The sequence below is a fragment of the Uloborus diversus genome, chromosome 4 (assembly GCF_026930045.1).
Source record: "Uloborus diversus isolate 005 chromosome 4, Udiv.v.3.1, whole genome shotgun sequence".
Taxonomy (NCBI): Eukaryota; Metazoa; Arthropoda; class Arachnida; order Araneae; family Uloboridae; genus Uloborus; species Uloborus diversus.
In genome coordinates, this window is record NC_072734.1 from 191,918,241 (window position 1) to 191,945,280 (window position 27,040).

General features: G+C 38.5%; 1 protein-coding gene across 3 annotated transcripts in view; it reads left to right on the top strand.

The window, feature by feature from the left end:
- Positions 1-4,733: 4,733 nt before the first annotated feature.
- The window catches only part of LOC129220468 (pro-neuregulin-2, membrane-bound isoform-like), a 125,294-nt gene continuing 102,987 nt past the window's right edge, over positions 4,734-27,040 (top strand). For 2 of the 3 annotated variants that reach the window (XM_054854888.1, XM_054854887.1), the window contains exon 1: positions 4,734-5,969. In XM_054854888.1, the coding sequence (XP_054710863.1) occupies positions 5,462-5,969 (508 nt within the window). In that variant the 5' untranslated portion in view covers positions 4,734-5,461. The remainder of the gene's footprint in view (positions 5,970-27,040) is intronic. The other variant, XR_008580471.1, reaches the window with a different exon arrangement.

Sequence of the window (27,040 nt, forward strand, 5' to 3'; positions counted from 1 at the left end):
TGGACTCAACACACCTCAAAACGTTCGAATCCGTCAAAATTCGAAATTCGAAAATTTGCACGAATCCAATACTTTCTTCTATATATTAGATATAGAAGAAAGTAAAAATAAATAAATAAATCTCAATATTGCAATGTTTTCTCCACGTCTTCCGAATCGCCAAAAAATTTTGCAAATTTGCCGTGTAAGGAATTTTTGGGAGCTCACATGGACCTCCTATCAGGGCAACCCCTGAATGTAAAACATCATCATAAGCTTGACAGTTTAAATTTAGGGTACAGTATTTTGCGTTTTTTGAGTCCAAGATATTTTGCTTCATTTTTACTTTCTTCTATATCTAATATATAGAAGAAAGTATTGGATTCGTGCAAATTTTCGAATTTCGAATTTTGACGGATTCGAACGTTTTGAGGTGTGTTGAGTCCATTTCGACTATTTTTGGAAAATGTCTGTCTGTCTGTGTGTGTGTATGTGTGTGTGTGTGTGTGTGTGTGTGTGTATGTGTGTGACCAGTTTTTTGTGGCCGCTCTACAGCAAAAACTACCGCATGAAATCGAACGAAATTCGGTACACATATGTGCCCCTATGTGAACTTGTGCCCATTGGTTTTTGGCGCGAATTCCTCCAAGGGGGGTGGAGCAATGGGACGTTTTTTGAGTTACGCGTGCTTGCTATTCCTCAGGAAGTAACTGGCGGAATCAAACAAAATTTGGTCCATATGTTGCCAGTAACAGGAACAGGTGCTGATTCAATTTTGGTGTCAATAACTCAAACGGGGGTTGAGCTATAGAACGTTTTTTGTCGTCAATTGTGACTGCTGTATCTCAAGAAATAATTAACGGAATGAAAGAAAAATTTATCGGCAAGTAGTCCTTAGTGGGTATAAGAGCTGATTTTATTTTGGTGTCAACAGCTAAAAAGGGGGTAGCGCAATCGCCCGTTCTTTTTTTCCATTGTGAGTGCCCTATCTCAAGAAGTAAAGCTACGTTCTGGTTGAAATTTGGAATATATGTGAATCCATATGTAAACAGGCTTTGGTTCAATTTTGACGCCAATCGCTCCAAGAGGTGTTGATTTTTTTTTTTTTTTTAATAAAAATAGCTTTATTAATGCAACAATAAGAAAGATAATTCGTAATAGATTATCGTCTGCGTATTTCTCGTGATTTTAATTGTATGGAAACGATCGGAAATATTATCTCAATGATTTAAAATTTTTAACTGTTGCCATCTTATGTTTGTTAACAAATAAAATATTTGTAATTAATTCAAGCAAGGCTTTTAAAATAACTTTCAATTTTCGCTCTTTGCTTTGCTTTTGCAATAATTCAGACATTGGGATGGTCGTCAAGTTTTTGCATGTGTCATTTTGTTTTTATTGGGAATATTGCTTCCTCGTCCAGCATGGGGAGGGATCAGAAAAAAAAAAAGAAAAATATAGAAGAAAGTTTCTTGATGGCCACAACATACTAGTTTCTTTAGGGGGGGGGGGGGGGCAGATTTCAAATCTGCCTAGGTTCTGCGTTGAGCTAAATTCGGCTCTGATTGAGAGAGATACATAATGTGCCTAGACTAATGGTGCCCAACCTAGAGCCCCTTGAGAAGGACAGGCTGACTTATCCGACATTTTGGTTCGAAGACAGAATTGTATCCAACCTCGTTTCTAGTATTTATAAAAAGGTTATAAAATTCGCTGGTTGCCATGTCGTAAAACAATGGATGATAAGTTGAGTAAAATGTCACTAGAAAATCTAGAAAGACAACTTAGTTCACAAATTCAACAAAAATGTATCGGGAGAAGTTTACTGTAATAAACTTCTTACCACACCTTATTTATTTTTAATTTGTATTACTGAAATTGTCTTCATCTACAGAATAAAACCATCAAACATCAATCAGGCAACGCATCTGAAGCTTGGACACCAGTTTTCTGCAATGAGACTTTTATACAAATACTATTTTTTTCGCCCGGCAATTTTGGAGCCAAAATGTCGGATAAGACAGCTCTCCTTATATAGGAGCCTTAGCCCAACCTAAAGCCAGCATGCTATATGCGGCTGACGAAACTAAACCATGCATCTCGTCGTAATGTTCAATGTTACGCATCAAAAAAAGTATTTTGGAGCCCTCGAACGCAACCGATCATTTTACGATGGATTGTTGCAAATTCGAAGTCAAACAGACATTAATTGGCTTTTGTAAAAACAGACATAAAACTCGTATCAATAAAATAAGCATCAAGTAAGGTGAAAACAACAACGAGAGATTAATCTTAGTATGAGCAGGGTCTGATTACTGAATAGGTCAACTAGGCCGTGGCCTACGCCCCCCCCCCCCCCAACGGCTGAAATTACTTTAGTCTGTGGCTAAAATTGTTTCAGCCAATGGCTAATGTTATGAAGTTTAAATACAAGGAGCCCCAAAAAAGTATTTGGCCTAGGGCCCCTGGATACATTAATCGGGCCCTGAGTATGAGGTATGGGGTAGCAAAAGGTTGGTCACCACTGTTCTAGAGCAGGGGTGTTTACATTGGCGGATGAACAAGTCTGGGGACCCGTCGCAGTGCATTTTTTGGGGCCCCTTCCTGTCACAGACCTGTGTAAAAAAAATTAAAATTTTTGAATTCCCTTTGGGGGGACCCCTCGCAATTGCGACATGTTAGATCCGCCACTGGGTGTTCAACCTTGAAAATTTTGGGGACTCCTTTCAGATTGCCGTTTTTTAAAAAACACTCTTGGTCAAAGAGCAGAAAAAAAGAATATCAAAGCTGTATCCTACTGAAATTTACGAAATTATTTTTCGCTTAATCCATTTACGCAGGTGTGACTTGTTTAAATATATATTTGCATTTTGTTTGGGGAATTTTTAACTTAGCCTTTTAATTTTAATATATTTGAATACCACCATGTATACTAACATAAAGTAGCAGCTTTCTTTCAAAACAAAATGTACTTAAAAACATGCTTTTTACGTGTTGCGAATGTTATTGCGTTCACCCATTACAACGAATTACAACACGTACAAATCAATATGTTTCGTACAAAATTTGCCCCCAAAAACTAGTATTTATTATTAGTGATTAGTATTTTACAAAATCTTTTCCATTTTTTAGTAAATTTTTTTTTATAAGAAAGTGGTTACGTAATATTATGATATATAATGGTTTCTCATATGAGAATTAAAAGCTTAAATGGAGGGGTGGGTGGGGGAAGGTGTGGGAATTTTAATCCCACAATACAGGAAATATATATAGGAGCAAAGTGAAATAGCGGGAGGAAGTGAATGGATGAAATATTTACTTTGTTTTTAGCGCCACCTATCTTGTAATATTTTAACTATGTAGTAATACTTGTAATCTGTCCCAGTCATCAAAAACTTACCTCTGAAGATCAAAGCATACAATAATACGAGTAATTTTCAAAGATCGATATGCATATTGTAATATTTTGTTGTACCTGTAGGTCAAAAATTATTTGTGTTATTATTAAATGACAAAGCTGTTGACGATTAATTCACAAAATTTACAAGTTAAATATCTCCGCACCATTTACAGTTGCAATAAAAATAGCCACAGCTTATGCTCTTGAATTTATTGATAATTGATATTATTTACAGTTTTGGGATATGAAACGGGAAACTGAAAGGACACACCTAAAATCTAAGATGCTTTCTAGCCATATTTTAATGGACAGAAACTGTTCCTTCCTGTTATAACTGTGTGACAAAAATTGTTTTGTTAAAAAAAAAAAAAGAGTAGTAAACTTCAGTATGCACCTCTTCGTTGATATTCTTAAATGAAATCCAGAAAGTCGAACATTTTGAGGTTAATTGTCCTTCGACCCCTTTAAATTGGAGGGTGATAGAAAGTTTTTGCAAACATATTCTTTTTCAGCACCTTGAAATCTATAAGAAACACCCAAATTACATTGAGGAACAGAAAGTTCGTTAACATTTGTTTTTCAGTGTAATCAGGACTGAAAATTCATTATGTTGAAACGGATGTTTCGTTCTATTGGTATTATTTGCAACGAGATCTCACTGTAGTAATTATTTTGCTTGTAAAATGTCTATCAGTAACCCGTCGAAATGCCTAAATACGAAAAATTGGTCCAAAGGCTCTGAAGTTAAATAAAAGAAAGGAAGAAAAATTCTTCAAGTTCGAATAAAAGCTGATTCTCCTGCTTGCTCTGTATTTGGGGAGGAGAAAGGGCCGTACCTGAGCGCCCCCCCCCCCCCTTCGAGCAAAGTTTTATCACTTCGAAGATAAGCGCGGCTCGTGTTGCGTGACGTCCCCGACTGCGCGTGCGCGGTGGATGCGAGCGGAAGAAGGCGCGTGCGATCGTCTGCTTCCAGACAAGAGCCTCTCCCTATCCAGTCCTCTCTCTCTCTCTCCCATCTCAGGTGTCATGCGAGTCAGAAGGGCCCGGCGAGCGGTGGGCGACCCGGGGCCCGGCCCCTACCACGAAGACCCCTCGTAGGAAGCCATTTCATTTGCAATATCGGATATTCTTACCCTCTGAGATTGGTTTTATGTAAGTAACTGACGCACACACAGTGATGAAACTTCTCTCCGAGTGAAGTGAAGTTATTATTTCTTTTCGTCTGTGATTCCCGGGAAAAAAAAAAGGTAAATATTAAAATATACGAAAAAAAAAAAAACTAGTGTGCGTAGAAGAGAACACTCGGCAGAGTTCCTTAGGTCATGATTGTGTTCCAAATCCAGTGATACCTTCTGTTGCTTTTCCTGTGAATATTAAAATATACAAAACAGGAGTTGGTGTGTAGAATAGGACACTCTCCAGACATTTAAGTTCCGTGCTCGTTCCTCAGGTCATGATTGTGTTCCGAATCCTGTTGTTTTTTCCCTGTGAGTATTAATATATAGAAAACAGGAGTTGGTGCGCAGAAAAGGACACTTCTCCAGACGCTTTGGTGTAGTGCTCGTTCCTCAGGTCATGATTGTGTTCCGAATCCTGTGCCACCTCCTGTTGCTTTTCCTGTGAATATTAAAATATACAAAACAGGAGTTGGTGTGTAGAATAGGACACTCTCCAGACATTTAAGTTCCGTGCTCGTTCCTCAGGTCATGATTGTGTTCCGAATCCTGTTGTTTTTTCCCTGTGAGTATTAATATATAGAAAACAGGAGTTGGTGCGCAGAAAAGGACACTTCTTCAGACGCTTTGGTGTAGTGTTCGTTCCTCAAGTCATGATTGTGTTCCGAATCCTGTGCCGCCTCCAGTGCCACTTTTCCTGTGAATATTGAAATATAGAAATCGGAGTTAGAGTGTGCAGAAAAGGGTACTCTTCAAACACTTTAGTTTAGTGCTCGTTCCTCAGGTCATGATTGTGTTCCGAATCCTGTTATTTTCCCTGTGAATATTAAAACATACAAAACAGGAGTTAGTGCTTAGAAAAGGACACTTCTCCACACACTTTGGTGCAGTGCTCGTTCCTCAGGTCATGAATGTGTTCCGAATCCTGTGCCGCCTCCTGTTGCTTGTCCTCTGCTTCTGTTCTCTGTGCCTGGGCTCTAGCGATGTGGTGTGCCTCGGCAAGGGCAAGGGTGCCACAGAGTCGGACAAGGGGCTGCCCACGTGGGCGGCGGTGACCTCCGTCCAGTCCCGCGCCCTCCGGTCGCAGGTGGTTTTCGTGGGGACACTGCGCAGCGTCCTGGTGCAGAGGGATGGCACAGTGCGCGCCTGGTTCACGGTGGACCTCCGCCTGAAGCCGGAGAATGCCACCTGGATGGAGTCCTCGAGGCGCCTGGAGGACACGGAGGTGGTCTACCACACCAGGGCCGGAGGTCACTGCCTGGACCAGGACAGCTTGAGACTGGGGCGCCAGTACCTGGTGTTCGGGGGTCCTTCGCGGAGGATCGCTTGGCCGTCCCTGACGGCCGCTGCTCTACCCATTCCGAAAGACAAACGAACTTTGCGAGCGGTCAAGAAGATTCTTTGTCCCGGTTGCGGTAAGTGACACTTTTTCTGCTGCCTCGTCTTTTTTACCCATTCCTCAGTTCAAAGTGGTCATACTGTATGCTTGCGTGAATTTCACTGATGACACGATACAGCAGTCCATTTTTACCCATGCCTTATTTCAAGGTGGTCATATTGTATTGTGTAGTTGAGTGAATTTCACTGATGACACGATACAACAGTCCATTCTTACCCATGCCTTATTGCAAGTTGGCAATATTGTATTGTGTAGTTAAGTGAATTTCATTGAAGACACGATACAGCAGTCTATTCTTACCCATGCCTTATTGCAAGATGGTAATATTGTATAGTTGAGTGAATTTCACTAATAACACGGTACAGCAGTCCATTCTTACCCATGCCTTATTGCAAGGTGGTAATATTGTATAGTCATTAGTTTGAAAAAATAAATTAATCAATGTATTTAACAACGGTAACAGATGAATCAATTTGGTGCGTAAAACACCATCTACTTTTATATTTTGCAAGTAAATTTGGAATAAATTCTGAAACAACATTGAAAAAAATACGTTTCGCATTCTTCCTTTCTGAAGAGGAACTTCGTTCCATATTGCGTAATTTACTCGACATTGCGCCTTACCTCATATTCGGCGATGCTCCAATCTAATTTTCGCCCCTAATCACCAACATTAATTACGCTTCAAATCGAGTAGATACTGAATAACGCGACGTTAATATAGAAGAAATAATAAATTTTCAACGCGGAAGAACGGTGTATTTTGTTTCCTGTTGCACTGTGAAATGTTTTCAGAACTGTGAAACAGGCAGGCACCTGTGACGTCCAAAATCGCTTCTTAAACCACTGTTCTGGTCATAACACGGAGTGTCGGCTCTTGGTCAACTAATTCTGACATTCTCTTTAGATATCGGACGGATGTGGTGGCCCATATTAGGAGATACCGTCATATTGGTTCACTTAACCCTATCTTATATTATTAAAAACTGAGCGTATGTACCTATGTATGTATCTATGTAGTCATCTATGTCCAAGTTTCTTCTCCCGAACAACAGTGAACTGACCATCGAACCAGGTATCGATGGATTCATATTCTTCCCGTCTTTATGTTTGGCTATTTAACATAATCCTCCGATAATAATTAGCGGAGATATCAATTAAAAACTATACATAAATATAAATGCAAATGTTATGCCGTGATACGCAAAAACACACTACATAACCTCGAACAATTTAAAAAACCACACTCTATGCACAAGTATAATTTTAAACACATGTTAACTGCTATATTTTTCCCCAAAAGGCGTTATTGACGGCGAGTGAATAGTGGTGTAAGTCACGAAACGCTGCGTTTCATAGCTCGGTGAATATTAATCGTACTAAATTCAAACTTTTTGTGTTGGAATTGTTTTTCAATGGAGATTATTTCCCTAAGTATAAGTTAGGAGACATGGGGCCCGTATAAAAAGTTAAATTTTGTATTTTTTGACTTCTTTTTATTTTCACTTCAATCTTCAACTCTGCATCTGATTTTGAACATTTTTACAACTGGAAGTATACATCTTATACATATAAAATCTGAGTATCTATCTATCTATCTATGTCCAAGCTTCTTCTCCCGAACGACAGTGAACTGACCATCGAACCAGGTATCGATGGATTCGTCATCTTCCCGTCTTCATGTTTGGCTATTTAACATAATCCTCCGATAATAATTAGCGGAGATATCCATTAAAAATTATTAATTATGACTCTTAGATTTCAAAATAAAATCCATATTTTTCGAAGGCTTTCCTCCATTCAAATTATTATTCCGTGCTTCAACTCAACTTTCCGGATGAACGCTTTTATTAAAATTTACAGCGTGAAGAAAATCATTGAGATGAAAGATCTGTTGCCATTTCTTTTTCTCGAATATGAACAGGTAAAATTCTTGTTTTTGTTTTGAGGCTTTTCCTGTAATCAGGGGATTTAAATTGTTTACTTTTTTGGGGGGTTTTCCGCAATCTGCCGCAAAACTACACTGACTTTTTTTTTTTTTTTTTTTGGTTCAAGCCTGAGTGTTGAACTCGCGTCACTTGACATAACTTTTATTTTTGAGGTGGACCGTGCAAAGCCGGGCGACGCAGCTAGTCTAAAACTAACGGTTGTGAAAATAAAGGTTTTTCAGGTTAAAACGTATAGTATAGGTATAGTGTTTGCTATTTTTTTTTTTTTTTTTTTTAAATTTTCAGTTGTATGGGGAGGAAGGTGAATAGGGAACGCAACATGGTATACAAGTGTAAACGATTTGATTACATGTTTATATTAAATTTCAAAGTATTAAAATCAAATTAAACCAAATTGTCATATTTACAAGCAAAAAAAAATGGCTAAAAATTCATTCGCTTTTTAAAATTCATTACTTCTGTAACAATTGCTACTATTAAAGTGGCAATCCTCGTTCAAGCAAAAATCAAAAAGACCACTTTTTTTGACATGTTGCTTGTTCATTTTAAAAACGCAAAAGTAGCAGATTTTTTTTCCTTGATGTTACAAATACTAGCTGCGTCGTCCGGTGTTAATTAAAAGTGTCATTAGAATGTAGGCAACAGTCCCAAAATAGCGTTCTTTAAATCCTCATAAGAGTTAGGATAACACTCTCCAAATATCCCCAGTACAGTCTCAACATTAATCACCAAAAAAATCCTGGCTTGAGTGAGGACAAGTGTCCTTAAAAACCCTCATCAGAGTTCGGACAATAGTGCCAAAGTATTCTCATCAGAAGGAAGAGAATAGTCCCCAGTACTCACCATACGCAAACAAAAAGCATTCTTTAAAATTCCCCATTAGAATAAAGGTACAGTAAAACCTGTCTACAACGATACAATAGGAACCTAAAAAACTATTGTTATGGACAAATTATTGTTATAGACAGTTTGATTATTCATGCTAACATTTTTCTTGGGACCAAGGAAAATATCGTTATAGACAGTTTATTATTATAGACAGTGTCGTTATACAGTAAAATCTAACTACAACGATACAATGGGAACCTAAAAAACTATTGTTGTAGAAAAGTTATTGTTATAGACAGTTTGATTATTCATGTTAACATTTTTCTTGGGACCAAGAAAAATATCGTTACAGACGGGTTTATTGTTATAGACAGTATAGTTATACAATAAAACCTGTCTACAACGATACAATGGGAACATAAAAAACTATTGTTGCAGACAAGTTATTGTTCGATTATTCATGCTAACATTTTTCTTGGGACCAAGGTAAATATCGTTATAGGCAGGTTTATTGTTATAGACAGTATCGTTATGCACAGGTTTCACTGTATCAGTTTCTAATAATCCCTGCTGAAGTAAAGGTTACATCTCTTTTTCTAGATCTTTCTAGATCAATCTTTTTCTCTCAATTTTCTTCCGCTAGTAGAAACATCCATCATGGACAAAACAGCCAACTGTCTATGCTGGAGGTAACGTGTCCTCTTCCCCCCACTCTAAGCTCAAAATTCGAGAGAAGAAACCTCATTCCCAAAATACTCCCCTCGTTACTCAACTATTAAGAGCATAAATAAAATATGCACTGCTTATTCTTCTTTTCTTTACTAATAATAAAGCTGAATGTCCTTCTTTCTGTCCGGATCTCTGTGACGCGCATAGCGCCTAGACCATTCGGCCAATTTTCATGAAATTTGGCACAAAGTTAGTTTGTAGCATGGGGGTGTGCACCTCGAAGCGATTTTTCGAAAATTCGACGTGGTTCTTTTTCCAATCCAATTTTAAGAACAAAAATATCATAAGATGGACGAGTAAATTACGAAATTATCATAACGTGGAACCGTAACATGGGCACGAGTCAATTGGCGAGAAAAATCACCATACATTATTTGTAAATATACAGGCGAACCAAAAGACCTTTTAATTTTCTATTACGGGCAAATCCGTGCGGGTACCACTAGTTTACAATAATTTTAACTTATGTTTAATAGTAGAATGTTTCGCTGGTTTTTCAAACGGTTTTGTGAGTTAAACTTAACAAAAAATGTTCTTTCTTGACTGCTTGCTGTTCATTAAGTATTACTGTAGTGGGATCGAAATACAGCATATTTTAAACTCCATATTATACAATTTCATCTGCCCCTTCGACTCAATTTAGTTTCAAAACTTCTTTACTAATAATAGAGCTGATAGTCTCTCTGTCTGGATATCGCTCTGTCCAGATCTCTCTCTGTCTGTGAGGATTTCTGTGACGCACATAGCGCCTAGACCGTCCGCCAGATTTTCATGAAATTTGGCACAGAATTAGTTTGCAGCATGGGGGTGTGCACCTCGAAGCGATTTTTCGAAAATTCGATTTTGTTCTTTTTCTATTCCAATTTTAAGAACATTTTACCGAGCAAAATTATCATAAGATGGACGAGTAAATGACGAAGTTATCATAACGTGGAACCGTAACATGGCAAGCCAATTGGTGCGAAATTTATGATACATTATTTGTAAATATACAGGCGAACCAAAAGACCTTTTAATTTTCTACTACGGGCAAAGCCGTGCGTGTGCCATTAGTTAAAAAATAGAACAAAAAGCTACCTTCATCTATATCCAACTCTATAACAAAGCAAGCGGTTCTCGTTTTAGAATTTTTAGAATTTCGATATTTTATATAAGAAATCGCGCAGTTAAGTGGTTTGGAAGAGATCATATTTCATTTGCTTCTGGTAAAAAACGTATTAGGATGAAATATTTTTTACTTGTTATACAAAGCATGAATAGTGTAAAATATAGTTAAATAATAGCACTATTCATGGCATGTTTTATTTTTAATTAGTATCGCATCACGTAATATATCGAAAAATAAAAATCTTTGATTTACGTCAAACTGGGAGTTTTAGTATAACTGATCCTTTTCTAACAACACCTTATTATTTTAAAAAAGGAAATGGAATCTTACTTAAGAATAGGGGAGGGGGAATCTTACGTACCCTTACATGGGGAAAGGGGGGATCGAAAATTGCCAAAATCATCCTTACGTAATTAATGAATGGCCCCTAAGCGGACAGAAGCGCCCCGAACTCAAATTTTTGGGGAGGCGGAAATCCTCAATTTGCCGAATAGAACTCCAAATTTCGCCGAAAGATCATAATTTTGCCGAATGGAACTGCTCCAAATATCACCGAATGTTGATAATTTTGCTGAATAGAACTCCAAATTTTACCGAATCGTCTGGCAAAAATTTCCGAGAACGGAAATTTTTGGGAGGTCACAAGCAGTACCTCCTATCGGGTCGCCCCTGGCTGCGAAGTCAAGGGGGAAAATCAGGGGTGCCCACCTCACAGAGGGGGGGGGGGAATTATGGACATCAAAATTTTTTGGGGAGATTTTTTAACTTTTCTAAGATTTATTTATTTAAACTTATTTATTGATTTATTTTTGTGAAAATTGTTTAGTTTATTTTATTCTGTTTATATTTTATTTCTTTTACATATTTAGTTGGTACTAGCAAAAATACCCGGCGTTGCCTGGGTTAGCAATAATGATCAGAAACAATCGTTACTTGCATTTGTTTTCTGTTTTAAGTGAAAGAATTAAAAACACACCTTTTTGACGTGACTTAAAATCTAGCTTCTTCCTTACTCATAAAACCAAAGTAGCAGTAAGTAAAAAGAGCAAAATAGTATTCATTTAGAAACGAAAACACTAAATTTAAGCGTATACAAATTTGAAGAATTTCCGAAATATGAAATTAAACTTCACATGTTTAAAAAGATTTATCAGTTAATACTTATTTTTACCTTCTCTGTATGTCTATTGAAGAACGAACTGTTTAAAAAAATGTAGCCACGCGCCCGTGATCCCCTTAAACTTGCTTTAGTTATTTTGGAAATTCTGAATTATTGTGGGTTCTAGGTGCGATTTAAAATATTACCGAATTTGCGGGAATCGTTTAGGGATACCTTGGATAATGCTCCCCCTCCTTACTTTGTAAAACGGTATGTTACTAATTTTTGTTAAAGAGATATTGTCGCCATATGCTAAGATACTTTTGGTCACCATAAAATGGCGCTAAACAATTTCATCCGTAATGTTTCCAAAATAAATAGTAAAATTTGGCGATGGTTTGAATTTGTGCACAAAGTCACATTAATGGAAGTTTTTGTGCTGTTTATGGATTTGCCTAATTTAGTTGCTGGATTATTTTACAGTAAAAAAAGTTTTTAAAGATTCTTTGATTGACGATATTTTGTTTACATGGTGAAAGCTGACAAACATTATTACGTAGTCTTTGACTTCAAAAACCGTGACAGTTGAAAAAACTGCCAAATGCATCCGCTACTGAAATCTTTCTGCATAAATTTTGGCGAGGTTTCTGCTGTTAGATTGGATAATGATTAAAAAATCCAATCAGCACAAATAATAAAAAAAACCCATTAATTACACTAAAGTTCCGTTTAAATGGAAAATATTTAACCAAATCTATAGTAATTATTAGCCAATCTTGGGGAAAAAACGTTACTTTAAGATTTGACTTGAGAAAAGCCTCCAACAGTCAGACGAAACACAAAAACATTCAACAATTCTAACTATGAACTGGGAGTTGAGATGATACACTAAATAATGAATTGGGTTGAGGAAAACCTTCGAACATGGAACAAAAAAAAGTCCACATAACTCGTTTTTCATACAACTTAGAACTTTCTAACAGATGCCATCCTCAGCAGAAAAATAAGCGCTTTCGATGGACACATAGTTTTAATATGTGCACGTATTTTTTAACCGTCATATTGGGGCATTTATGCGAAAATTTGGACAAATTAGAATAAAAAAGGAACTGTCAATCGGATTTTTATCGAACTGGTCTACAAACCTTCCCAGTACCGAAAAGAACAAACGGTGAAAGTTTCAGTCAAATCTGCCGGGTAGTTTCTGAGATCTTAGGGAACAAATTTACCAAAGTCCATTTTTATATATATAGATGTGTGTGTATGTCATTGGCGTAGAAATTTTTTTTCTGATATTATAATAATAATTATATTAATTAAAATAAGTAAATTAAAAAAAAATATTTTTCAAAAAATAAATAAGATTAAAAAAAAGAGCTAACAAATAAAAAAGGGAAAGAGGGTTGATTAAAAAGGGGGTGGGATTTACGCCATTGAACTTGGGGTGGGAGGGGGGCACCCCTGTGGAGAATTATCGACTCCGGAAATTTTTTAACCTTCGACTCCGGCTCCTTTACCGCAAAATCTGTCCGACTCTGACACCACAAACACTGGCAGAGTTGCGGACTGAAAAAATGGCAAACTCCGACTCTTGGAATTTTAAACCTTCGACATCTGACTCCGACTCCTTTGGACCAAAATCAGTCTGACTCCAACTCCATAGCTCTGGTCTTGACTATCCACAGAATATGGTTCTCCCTAGTGATGGGCATAATCGAGTTCTCATAATCAAATCACTCGATTATTCAAGATCGTTCGAGAACTCGATTAGCACGATTTTTCGATTATCGTATTTCAAGTTCTCGATTATCACAATTCGAGTTCTCGATTGACACAGCTCGAGTTCTCGATTACCGTATTTCGAGTGCTCGATTGACACAGCTCGAGTTCTCGATTGGCACAGCTCGAGTTCTCGATTATCGTATTTCGAGTGCTCGATTGGCACAGCTCGAGCTCTCGATTATCGTATTTCAAGTTCTCGGTTATCGTATTTCGAGTTCTCGATTATCGTATTTCGAGTGCTCGATTATCACATCTCGAGTTCTCGATTATCGTATTTTGAGTTCTCGATTGACACAGCTCGAGTTCTCAATTATCGCATTTCGAGTGCTCGATTGGCACAGCTCGAGTTCTCGATTATCGTATTTCGAGTTCTCGATTATCACATCTCGAGTTCTCGATTATAGTATTTCGAGTCCTCGATTGACACAGCTCGAGTTCTCGACTTGGAAAGATCTCGATTATCAGAAGTGCTCGATTCCCGAGATCTCGATTATAAAAAGCTCTCGATTATGTCCATCACTGGTTCTCACCATTCCTTACGCCATCCGTCGCAGTCCGTTTGGAGGTCAACAGACTCAAAATAGTCGCCCTAATCAAACGCAAAGGAAACAACTTGGGACGATAAAGACGGAATGAAATCCATTTCGCTTCTGATGCCGGGTGCTTCGATAACGTTCTTTTTTTTTTTTTCTTGTTCTTTTTCAGTAATCGTCCGCGCGATCGTTTCGTGGAATCTGTTGTCATTAATTAACGGAGCCCATCTTGGGGATGAAAGGTCGACGCTGAAGACGATGCCGTTACTTGCGATTGTGTATTATCATTCACTGTCTTTAATGAATCGCTGAATGCCGAGAGTTCTCAGAAACGGTCAAAAGAACAGAAAAAAAAACATTACAGGGTGATTTAAAAAGAATGTTAGGGTTCCAAACCCGCTTATTTACGATAGTAAAAATTGTACAAAATCGATTTTTTTAAAAACATACTTGAATAATTCTAAGGATGTTTTATACGTCCTCCTCCTGACGATATCACACCAGTACTTCAAACTTCTACCATACGCATTGTAGCTTGCACGCAGTCACAGTTACAGAAGCCACTACTACAGTGAACCAATTTTTCATTTTGTCAAAATCATCAGTACAAGGGACATAATCACAGTATCCTTTACATATCACCAGAGGAAAAAACCACGTGATGTTAGGTTTGGTGACTCGGGACAATCATAAAGTGCTAAAATCAACTCTCCCTTAATCGCCACTTTGACTTACTTATTTTATAAATAACAAGTGGGACACATACGTTAACATGCAGAGACATCTAGCGGTAGCTAGTTGAAACTTTACAACTCGCTCTTTCATTGAAATCTCACCAGGGAGCTACAGATCCACCATTCCCAAATTGGTAGCTTTGCGAAACCCAACCAATCTTTTTGATCAACTCTGTATCACAAGTTTGTCTGCCTTAAAAACTTGGGCTATAAAAAGACTAGTACAGAGGTTCCCATAATGGGTGCTTTGGCACCCTGGGTTACCTCAGGGAGAGGCGAGGGGTGTTACGAAGTATTCACGGTATCAATGTGCATAACATAATAGATATAGGCTAGAAGTGAGAAACTTCTACTTCTTCAAAGGTACTGCGAGTCAGAAAGATGGGGAACCCCGTGGAGTAGTAGAACTCTTGACGCTGAATTTCACCGAAGGGCTAAATGTGGATTTATTTACGTTTATGTGACTAAGTCTGGCAAAGGTTTTGGAGCAAGAGCCCATGAACGCCAGACCTACATCATATTATAAAGGCCCAAAATTTTTCTGCGTAAGGACATCACAGCATCTAAGAAAGGTTCACTAATATTTAAACTGAGATGCGCTGTCTTTGGCAGGAAACGTAGCAAAAGTTGCGTAAAAAACTGAGTATTCTCCCATGTCAAGTGACCTCGTCATCTCCACCCGACCATCTCCGATTTGAACGATTTTTTATAGAGGTGCAAAGACGTGCCTTTGAGACTAACCCTAACCTATATAAATTTTCAGCTTCCATGACTTGAATCCTGAGGATCTAGGATCAATAAAAGCAGGGCTCCAAAATGGCGGATCAGCTTTGTGATACGAATTGCCATGTTTAGCACGGTTCCCCCATTGGAGGTCATTTTGAAGCCCACTTTTTATTTGTTTTTTGAGGTATCCTTGATCCTCATGATTTGTGTCTTGGAAGCTGAAGCTTTGCATAAGTTAGCTTCAAAGGTATGTCTGCACCTTCTAAAACGTCCTCTAAATCTTAGATTTCAGAATGGGGGGGGGGCACCAGGTCACGTGAAAGGAATAAATCTATGATGTTTAGTTTTTGCAGCAATTTTACGCATCTTCGCCACCTGTTTCCTGCCAAAGCCAGCGCGATTCAGCTTAAATGATAGCGAAGCTTTCTGACCTACTGTGATGTCCTTACGCAGAAAAATGTTGGGCCTTTATACTACATCACTCTCCTTTATACTATACTTTATACTCCTTTATACTACTCTGCCACTCATGGCCTGTTGGACTATTTATTTTAATTAAGTTTGCGTTAATGTGCAGTAAATACTTACTGTTTTTAAGTTTAAAGAACCTCAACGACTTAATGCCAGTTGACCACAAAGATATCTTTTGCCAATGTGTGGATGTTTCTGAATTTCTAATATATATATTTATTAATAAATTTCTTTTCACCGTGAATCGGATCGGATAAATCGTGTGGCCTACCTCGTATTTGGAGACAAATTCCCTTTTTCCCCTGACCCAGTTTACAAAGTGAAATATCTTCCGAGACTTTCTACCGATCATCGCTCGCTGCTTTCGAAGCAGCGCAGATGGAACTAAAAGTGATTCGAATGAGTGTCTCGAGGAAGGTCGAAGGCACAGCAGAGCTACATTGTTCCAAGTTCTGTGGCTCCTTGCCAAACCCTTCTAGCAGCCATCCATATCCATCTGATTTGGATCGAGGGTGGAGGAGAATCGCAGTCCTAAAAGATTCGACAGACCGATATTCGCCCTTGAAGGCCAGAAATTGGTTCGTTTCCAGTTGATCCAAGCATGGAGCAATAGTCTTAGATCGCACTGTGAAATTCTGCCAACAACTGTTGATTAAACAAGACATCGATTTTATCCATACCACGAGGAATAATCGGAAAATAAGTTCCCCTGTTGACTGTGGATGAAAGTCAAGAAATGGAAAGAGATATTACTTCGTATTTCCACATAAGTACCGAGGACACAAACACATTTGTCCGCCGCTTGGCATGCCGCTTGCTACGCTCAAAAAAAAAAAAAAAAAATCCTACAGGAAAACTTGGGTGTTTACTAACGGAAGAAGCGTAAACGGCTTGCTCGACATCCAAAGCGCCTTCCCCCAAAATTCTTCTTCAAAGCCGGGAACAGATGGAAGTCATTTGGTGCGAGATCAGGACTGTATGGCGGATGGTGTAAGCGCTTCCAAACTAAGAGTTGCAATATGATTTTGCGTTGCCGTCGCCGAGCGTGGTTTCCCACTGTCTACCCAGTAGCGCATCTGTGTCTTGCGTGGGAGTCCTGTTGTGTCGTCTTTCGCCCAGGGGAGTGCACAGGGGGGGGGGAGAAGGGACACCTGTTGGCCCGCGCCCGAGCTTGGATGGGGCCTGAGACTTTTAGAACTAGGGGTCAAATATAGGGGCAAACAATATGAAGGGGACCCAGAAAAGTCATTTGTCATCCTCCTAGACAGAATAGTGAGGTGTTCTTTGAATTGTAAAATAATACAATAATAGTTTCACTTTTATAGAAGATTCGAAAGTCAACCAGCCAGCGCAACGAAAACAGATTTAAAGCAGATAATTTTTCCTATTCACAAACTAGATACTTACATATATTCTATACGAGATCTCATTTTGAAACATTTTCTCAGTTGGCAAAAAAACGGTCAGATTACGTTTCACACTAGTCTCTCATGAAAATGCTGGCACTAGACTGTTTCCCGACCCCCAATTAGAAGGCATAAATAACTTCGCGTTGACAATTTCAAGTTCAGAAACAAAAAGAGATAAAGAAAAAAGGACGACGACCCGTTAATGAAAGGGAAAAAAAAAGGAGTAACCAGATCGGTGGGCGAGTTGATAGACGCATCAGTCAGTGTGTTGCGATGACGAAAGACCGTCTCAGACTGTCAGTCCTGGAGGTGAGTCAGTCGCCTATTGTCGTGCGAAAGGCAGAAACGGAGGCCGGACTCTGGCACTTCTAAATTTAAACGAAGGGAATTCGCAGTGAGTCACTGCGACCGAAACGGTGTGTTTCCACGAGATGAGAAAAGATGTTTCAAACCGACTCGCAGACTAAACACGCGATTTCCGAATTGCCACCCACCCCAGAGAAGTATGTTCCACGCGTGCGGAAATGTGTTTGGGTGGTTGCAAACGGAGTCGATCTCTCGCCGATCGGGGGTGCAATCGAAAAGCCACAGAGATGTTCCAGTTTATTTATATTTGTGGCTTTCTCGGGAGACGTTCTATTTCCAAGCCCTCTTAAAGTCGAAAATCTTGTTACTGAAAGAATCTCTTGCATATCACAAAGCAATTTTATCTGTGTCTTGAAAGCTCGCCAAAGGGAAGTAGGAAGAAACTACAATGAAATTCCGCCACGACGAACGCCGAGGGACCGCAAATTTTGTTCGTAGTAACGGAAATTTCCTGGTAATGGAATTCAAGCTATGAACGGGAAACTAAATCGGGACTGAATATTTGTTTCGTTGAAGGAGGAAGTCACTGAAAACGTAATGAATGATAAAAACTTTGCAAAAGTTTATCTTGTTAAAAGCGGGTTTTGCATCCTACAGACTGACACCAACCAAATTCGTGTAGTTTTCTCGTTACATCCGGGCTTCGTTATAAGCGAGTTCGACTGTACTTAAATCAGTGCGGTCCAACCAGCGGTCTGTGAACCGCGCGTAAATCACCTATTCAATTTCGTTCGCACTTAGTCCTTCAAACTGAAAAATATTTTAATTTAAATTTGGGGGAAAAAAACCTTTACGTTTCGAACTGCTTTAAGTTTTAATGTTACAATGTGTTTTTTTTTAATTTAAAAAAAATAATAATTTGCGTCATCAGCATCTTACGATCTTCATTTCTCTTATAACAGCGGCCGGTGAGCTTAGGACATTAAAAAACTTGCATCAGGAAATCAGTGACAATCGTCACATTGATTTCTCTGCTGTAAAAAAAAAAAAAAAAAAAAAAAAAAAAACTGTGACCCACTTCCCTCAATTAACTCTAATTTGAATTCCGAAACTTTGAATTCAAATTATGTTTTTCGCAATCACGAGTTGCGACAAGACCCTACTGATTAGAGTTATTGTTTCTGGAAATGGCTCCACCCCCCCAAGCATGTCCCTCCTCCTGGGTGGTTACGTGTGTATAGTTGTGTGTGTAGGCTTACTTGTGTGCACGTAGGCGCGTGTATGTGTGTGAAGGCGTGCGCACGTAGGGGAGTGTGTATGAGCATGCGTGTGTAGGACATGGACAGCAAAAGTGGATTCCGGGGGACAGTGATCAGGAGCAGCCGCGCCGCCGCACAGTGGGGCGAAAACGACAAAAACCGCTTAAAAGGGTAATTTTTTTTCTATACTCAACCAATTGCGGATAAATATATTTGCACAGGCCTATATCTTAGGCAATCAGAACTGGAATTTTAGAGCCCTTCGTCCACTACAAAGCTAAAGATAGCCTTTAGAAGGTGAAGAACCATGAACGAAGGGGATTTAAACAAATTGCTTTGAAGCAATCTATGTATTTTTTTTCTTATTAATGGCGGGTATATTTAATTTCTCTCGTGTCCGACGATAGTAAAAGAACAAAAAGAAAGAATAATCGAATATTCAAACAGTTAATTGGTTTTGATCAGTACCGAAAACTGGGGAATTCAAAGTTATTTTTTTCAAAACGCTCTACAAAAAAAATGTCCTCTTATGTCCTCTTAGAAATTAATATTAATTAGTCACCAATGGTCTGTAGAAATACCCTGAAAAGGAATTAGCTGCGTAAACCTGCGAACTTTGGACTTTGAGCCCAAACAAATCGAGAAAAATCCATTATAACATGCCTGAGTAAACAAACAAGCGAGAGAGGTTTAAAAACACTTTTAAGCGCTTTTTGGCGCTTTCGCCCCACTGTGCGCCGCCGGTGGACGCTGGTGCTGCAGCCCTGGTCCAAGCTGAAAAAGGAACCGGAACATCAAGGACTGTCAAGTGAGAACAATAAGCAATCGTGATTGCTCAAAAAAAGTTGTATAGGACTTTCGTATATTTAAACTTCTTTTAATTCTTTAAATATCAATATACTGTTTAATTATTTTTTTCTGGATTGTCTCCAGTGCTATACTAAGTTTAATTGACCTTCGGGTAACTCTGGAAAGATTGCATTAGGCCCGTCATTTCAAAATTTCCCAAGAGAGGTGGGGGGGGGGACTGGGTAGTCACAAGCTATATACTTAACTAGCAAAAATACCCGGCGTTGCCTGGGTCATTAATAATTATTAGAAAAAATCGTTACTTGCTTTTGTTTTCTGCTTTAAGTGAAAGAATTTAAAACACATCTTTTTGGCGTGATTAAAAATCGAGTTTCTTCCTTACCCATAAAACTAAAATAGCAATAAGTATAAAGAACAAAGTAGTATTGATTTAGAAACGAAAGCACTATATTTAAGCATATACAAATTTAAAAAACATGAAATTAATCTTCTCATGTTTAAAAAGATTAATCTGTTGATACTTTTTTTTTAACATGGAGTCTAAAACCTTCTCTGTATGGCTAATGAAGTACGAAGTGATTAAAAAAAAGTAGCTGCGCTCGTAATCCCCTTATACTTGCTTTAGTTATTTCGGGAAATTTCAATCATTGTGGCTCTTGGTGCGATTTTACCGAATTTGCGAAAGTCGTTTCGGGGTGCCTTCGATGATGCTCCCCCATTCTTTCCATACTTTGTAAAACGATATGATATTAATTTTCGTTACAGAGATATCGCCGCCAGATGCTGAGATATTTTTGGTCACCATAAAATGGCGCTAAACAGTTTCATCCGAAATGTTACCAAAATAAGTAATAAAATTTGGTGATCGTTTGAAATTGTGCAAAAAGGAAAATTAATGGAAGTTTTTGTGCTGTTTATGGATTTGCCTAATTTAGTTGCTGGATTATTTAACACGGTAAAAAAAGTCTTTTGAAAATTCTTTGATTGGCGATATTTTGTTTACATGGTGAAAGCTGAGAAATATTATGACGTAGTCTTCGGCTTCAAAAACAGCAACGTTGAAAAAACTGCCAAATGCATCAGCTACGGAAATCTTTCTGCAAAAATTTTGGCGATCTGCTGGTTGTTTGGATAATGAGTAAGTGTTCAATCAGCGTAAATAATAATAAAAACCATTAATTTCATTAAAGTTCCGTTTAAATGGAAAATCATCAGCCAAATCATGTATTATTTGCCAATTTTGTGCAAAAATCTTACTTCAAGATTTGACTTGAGAAAAGCCTTGAACAATCACGAAAAGCAAAGAAAGTCAACAATACAACAATTGTCGCTATCGACAGGGAGTTGAGATGATACACTAAATACTGTATTGAGTTGAGGAAAGCCTTCGAACATGGATCTAAAAAGCTCATAACTCGTTTTTTATTCTACTTAGAAATTTCAAACAGGTGCCATCTTCAGCAGAAAAATCAGAGCTTTCGATGGACATATAATGTAAATATGTGCAAGTATTTTTTCATCCCAATATTAGAGAATTTATACAAAAATTGTGTTTTATTGCCCCCCTAAGGGGGTTTTGCCCCCCATAACGGGACGAAAACTACCCTATGTGTTATTCTGATGCATAAGCTATATTATTGTAAAGTTTCATCAAAATCCGTTCAGTAGTTTTTGCGTGAAAGAGTAACAAACATCCATCCATACATCCATACATCCATACAGACAAACTTTCGCATATATAATATTAGTTACATCCATATATCCATACAGACAAACTTTCGCATATATAATATTAGTAAGATACAACAATTCTTGGGAGTTGAGATGACACACTAAATAATGACTTGGGTTGATGAAAGCCTTCGAACAGGGAACAAAAAAGCTCATAACTCGTTTTTTATACAACTTAGAAACTTCGAACAGATGCTATCTTCAGCAGAAAAATTGGCGCTTTCGATGGACATATAATGTTAATATGTGCACGTTTTTTCCCACCCCCATATTGGGGCATTTATGCGAAAATTGGGTCTAAAATTGGAATAAAAAGGGAACTATCAATCGGATTTTTTACGAACTGGTCTATAAACCTTCCCAGTACCAAACTGAACAAACCGTGAAAGTTTCAGCCAAATCTGCCGGGTAGTTTCTGAGATCTTAGGGAACAAATTTACCAAACTCCATTTTTATATATATAGATTCATATGAAACTATCCCTTCCCGTATAAAACTAAAAAAACTACTCCCACATACATAAAAATTCTTTGATTTCTGAAAGCCTGAGGGGAAGGGTCATTTGTCTCCTCCTAACCCCTTAAATGATGGACTTGTGGACTTGGATAACACCACACTGGTTTAGATCACAGCAGGAAAGTCGTGGAGTGGGAGTCGGACTGGTTGTGGGGTGTATGAATCCGAGTCGGGAGTCGAAGGCTTTAAAGTCCTAAGAGTTGGAGTCGGTCATTTTCTCTCTCAGTCTGCAACTCTGCTAAAGCTACGAAGACAGAGCCGCGTCAGACTGCTTTTCGGGTAAAGGAGTCCGAGTCGAAGGCTCTAAAATTGCAGGAGTCTGAGTTGGAGCAGGAGTCAAGTCATGTCTCTTACGCAGCTCTGGTTTAGACACTGTTTGTGATTACCCATTGACATTTGTTGAGCTCTCTTCGATCAGTTCTCGAGTCACTTTCCCACTGTTATTTGCCAACTTTATTTCTTGAGTTTCTTTCTCGAATGCGTATTCCAAGTGGCAGCAGTCAGTTTATTTCATCTGTTTACTCATTTATTTATTTTTTTGGAAGCTAACTGTAGCTCCTGTACAAATAAAAAGCTTTTTTTTTCCTTCCTCCTCACACACTTTTCGTTCCGCCACATTGTTTGCCGCAGATCTCTATCTGTCACCTACCAACAGGCGAGTGCTCACAATAGGATGCAACGGAAGATTTGTGGCCAAAAAAAAAAAGTATTCTCTTCGTTTGAAAGTATGTCTACCTTTAGCACTCGCTTATGTCTATTTTACAGTTACCGAGTAGTTTTTGCGGGTCTTGTTTTTCTTTGCCACTTGGGGATTAATGAAGGAAGAACAGAACAATAAAAGTCACCAGGATTAAAACAACGATCCCAAGGAAAGAAGTGGTGATGACAAAAAATAAAAAATGAACCTTTGTTTTCTTTTTCTCAGTCAAAACAAAACCTTTTGATTTGGACAATAACTTTGTCTTCCGACCTTCCATGGACAGATCTACATTAACGAGTTCTCTTTTATCAATTTAATTAAGTGCAAAAAACAGGGAAAGCAGCTCACCGATTTCTGAAAACTTCCAAGATTTGGTGGAACATAGTAGGCTGTATTGGCTACTAGATGGCCGGGAGCAGAATTTGTTTTAGCATTCTGCGATGCAGATTCAAAACTCTAAAACAGTCTGCGAGATAAACCAATAGTATAATTATAGTAAAATACACAAATACGATGCGAGACTTAAAAAACAACAAGTTTTTTCGAAACATAAGAAATAGTCTGCAGCCTTAAGAATCTGCGACTTACATCGCAGTGTCGCACTGTTTCTATCGAAGTGTGTATGAAAGTCAAAGAATATAATGGGATTTGAAAGAAAGTCATTCGTCAACATGAGTACAAAGGATTTGAGACATGTTTCAACCCTCCAGGGCATAGCCCAAACATCAGGGCTATGCATACGGACGAAGCGTTTAGTGGATTATGGGCGAAAGCACGAATCATTCACTGTAAATCGTTTATGTTCAGCTATTTGTAGACCACTTGTAGCCATTCATGGACTTCACGTATTCAAACAACGATTCGCCATGTGACCAGGTCACGACTTTTTGTAATTGGTTTGAAAAATATTCTGGACCATTAAAGGAAATTATTTGGTCATCTATATTACCAAAGACCAGTCCCACTGAACATTTACGGGACAAAATCGGAATGGCAGTTCCTTCACAAAATACTGAGCCTGCACGTTGTCGGAATTAAAAAAAAGTTGTTAAGGGCATAAGTGAGCAAAGCAAAAACCTTTTTTTTTTTCAGAAACGTGTTCACGAGGGACTTTAAACCCGTTTACAAATGAGTAAATTTATGGGCCCTTTTTCTTTTCCAGAGTCAAAATCCAAACAGTTGTGTTTGGCTTACTTGAATCTCTATCCTAGCATATTTTGAAAAACCCCTGAAGTTAGATACATCATTTTTTTACTTTCTCTGAGCCCTCATGTTGCTTTTCTCGGATATCCCTTCTCAGTTCCCTTGAAAGCTCTGTGCCGTTCTGAAACCTTTTTCACAATCCATAGTCGGGAACAGCAGCGTAACTACGGGTTGGCAGGAGTGGCTCTCGCCAGGGGCGCAGCAGCCAGGAGGGCGGCATTTTGACTGATTAAAAAAAAAAAAAACTTTTTTTTTTACCATAAAATTTGAAAAATGTTGAAAAAAAAAAAAAAGTCGCAAGAAAAAGAGTTAGAAGGGGTACATATAGAAATAACATCAACTGACAAAGAACATTGGGCATCATTGAAAACAATTCTGAAAAAAAAATAGAAAAAAAATTACAATGCTGCCTCCTATTTGTCGAATCAATCAATCAAAATGTTTAAAAAAAAAAAATGGAGGTCACAATGACTTCCGGTGACTTTCCATGTGGGCAAACCTGGGGGGGGGGGGCGCAATTTCTTTTGTTCACCAGGGGCGCTAGACCCCATGGTTACGCTACTGGTCGGAAACTTATCCGACTTGCAGCACTCTTTGAAGAGTTATTATTTTCTCACCCTACGAATGTAGTAATACCATGGACATTTCGCGGCACCCTCGTCCCCTTGTCCTAAGTGCAAGGGTGGCAGGTCACGGGAGGTCACTGTGACCTTCCAAAAATATTCTTATTCGGCAAACATTTTGTCTGACGATTCGGTAAAATTATCATCACTCGGCAAATTTTGGAATTCAATGCGACAAAATTATCAACTTTCGGCGAAATTTGGAGTTGCATTCGGCAAAATTATCATCATTCATCAAGTTTCGCAGTTATATCCGGCAAAATTATCATCATTCGTCATTCGACGAAATTTGGAGTTGCTTTCGGTAAATTCAGAATTTTTGCCCTTCCAAAAATCTGGATTCAGGGCGCCCCTTCCTAAGTGAACCAAAATTCCCTGATTCACGGGGAGTGAAGTAGTGAAGGACATAATCGAGTTCTCATCGTCGAATCACTCGATTATTCTTGATCATTCGAGAACTTGATTGTCACGAGTTCTCGATCATCAGATCTCGAGTTCTCAATTAATACAACTGGAGTTCTCGATTATCGTATCTCGAGTTCTCGATTATCACATCCCGAGATCTCGAATCAAATTATAGTAAATCACTCGAGATATCGACTGCAACCACTCGATCTCGATTGCAATCGCTCGAGTTCTCGATATCAAAACATTTCGATTACCAATCGCTCGAGTTCTCGGTTTCGAAAGATCTCTATTGTTAATCATTCTATTCCCGAGATCTCGATTATCAAAAGTTCTCGGTTATGCCCACCACTAGAGTGAAAAATGAACGGGTCCGAGTGAAGCCAGATATCTCCCTCGGCATTGCCATTCCGCAAATATGCGCGCCTAAATATGGACCAGATAAGGTGTAATGAGGTGCGAAGTGAGTGCCGCATCTCCATCAGAGCCCCCATCATCGAGAGATAACGGAAAGAAGAAACAGCCCACGTGCTTGGCGAGTTTCATGTGTCTGGCTCCCACTTATCATTGTAACATTGATTCTCGTGTAATGGGGAGAGATTTCTGAGATATCCACTGATGCAGATGAGATGGAGAAAGGCGAAAATCTTTGCGAACTATAGTTGGGGCAAATCTAACCTGGCAGTTACGCTTATCCCAATCACTGCATTACGACGCTGCAAGGTTGGGGTTGCCCAGAGTATAGAGTTGCGATATTGATGAAAAAATATGTGTGCTACCTGACATTAGTCTCGAAACATAAGCACACCTTTTTATTCATTCATTCACTTATTTTTAACCCCCGACACACAAAGGAAGGAGGTTATAAGTTTGACGTGTGAGTGTATTTATGTGTCTGTCTGTGGCACTCTAGCACCTAAACGGATGGACCGTTTTGGGAAAAAAAAATTTTTTTTCTTCGAAAGAAGAGTTGATCGAGAGTGTTCTTAGCTAGGTTGCATCCATGGATGACATTAATTAACGAAGATATTAATTAAAAACCTCCAAAAGGTTTTTCGCGATTTTATCAGTAAAAACATCGTTAAAAATTTCTAAATTTAGTACCAAAATAAAGAGAATTTTTTTCTCGCGTTTGATAGAATATGTTTGTAACTTCAATGTTTCATAGAACTCGAATTATTACGTTTTTTTAAAGCAGATTTTAATAACGGCTAAGCCTTTATTCACGCGATGGATCACCGAATTCATGGTTGACCGACAAGGAAATTCCACGCAATGATTTAAAATGTTTATCTGTTGCCAGTTTCTATTGAATAGCAAATAAAATACTTGACATTGATTATTAATAATACAAGGCTATTAAAAAGATTTTCAATTTTCCCTCTTGATACTACAGTTGCGACTCAGTCAGGGTTTTTTAAAATTTTTAATTTTATCGTTGTCTTATTCATTCACTATTTCATTCACTCATTTATTTTCTCTCGTTATTAATAAAAAAAAAATATTCATTCATTCGTTGATTGGTTGATGCAATATATATTAGTGTGAACCAAGCTTATAGCAATACCACGAACAAGTGGAAGATGATTCGTTCGCGTATGATTCATCCCATATTTGTAATTCTTCGTGTCGCCTTTTACGGCCTGTACGATCCGATTCCCGTAAACAAGGACCGAGCATTTTCAGGGTCTTCGGTAAACAACCTGCTGCCAATTCGGAGCCCGTCTTTCGGAACCTCTGTCCCTCTTCCCTCATCCATCTTGTGTGAAAGATGCCCCTCAGCCAGCCGCAGATGAACCCTGCTGGAAAAACAAACTCCTCTCTCAATCCGAGCGCATTTTTATAAGCTCTCTCTAGCTCTCTTTGCCGTTTGTTTTTCTGGTTGCTATTTATTGTTGTCCTCTCTATTCGCGTGGGGATCTTAGTGTGTCGCCGGCTGACAGAGAAAAAGGAGGGAGAAAAAGAAGAAATTATCTAAGTGTCACTTCCGTTTCTTGAAGATGTGGTTCTCCGAAATGATAGCGCAGAAAATGAGGTGTGTATCGTTTTTAGTGGTGCAGCGAAAGGGGGGGGGGTGAAAACACCGCCCAGAGGCATTGGTTTTAACTTAAATGCAAATTATAATACAGTAGTTTATGCCTGTGAAAAGGCTGTTTTGATCAAAAC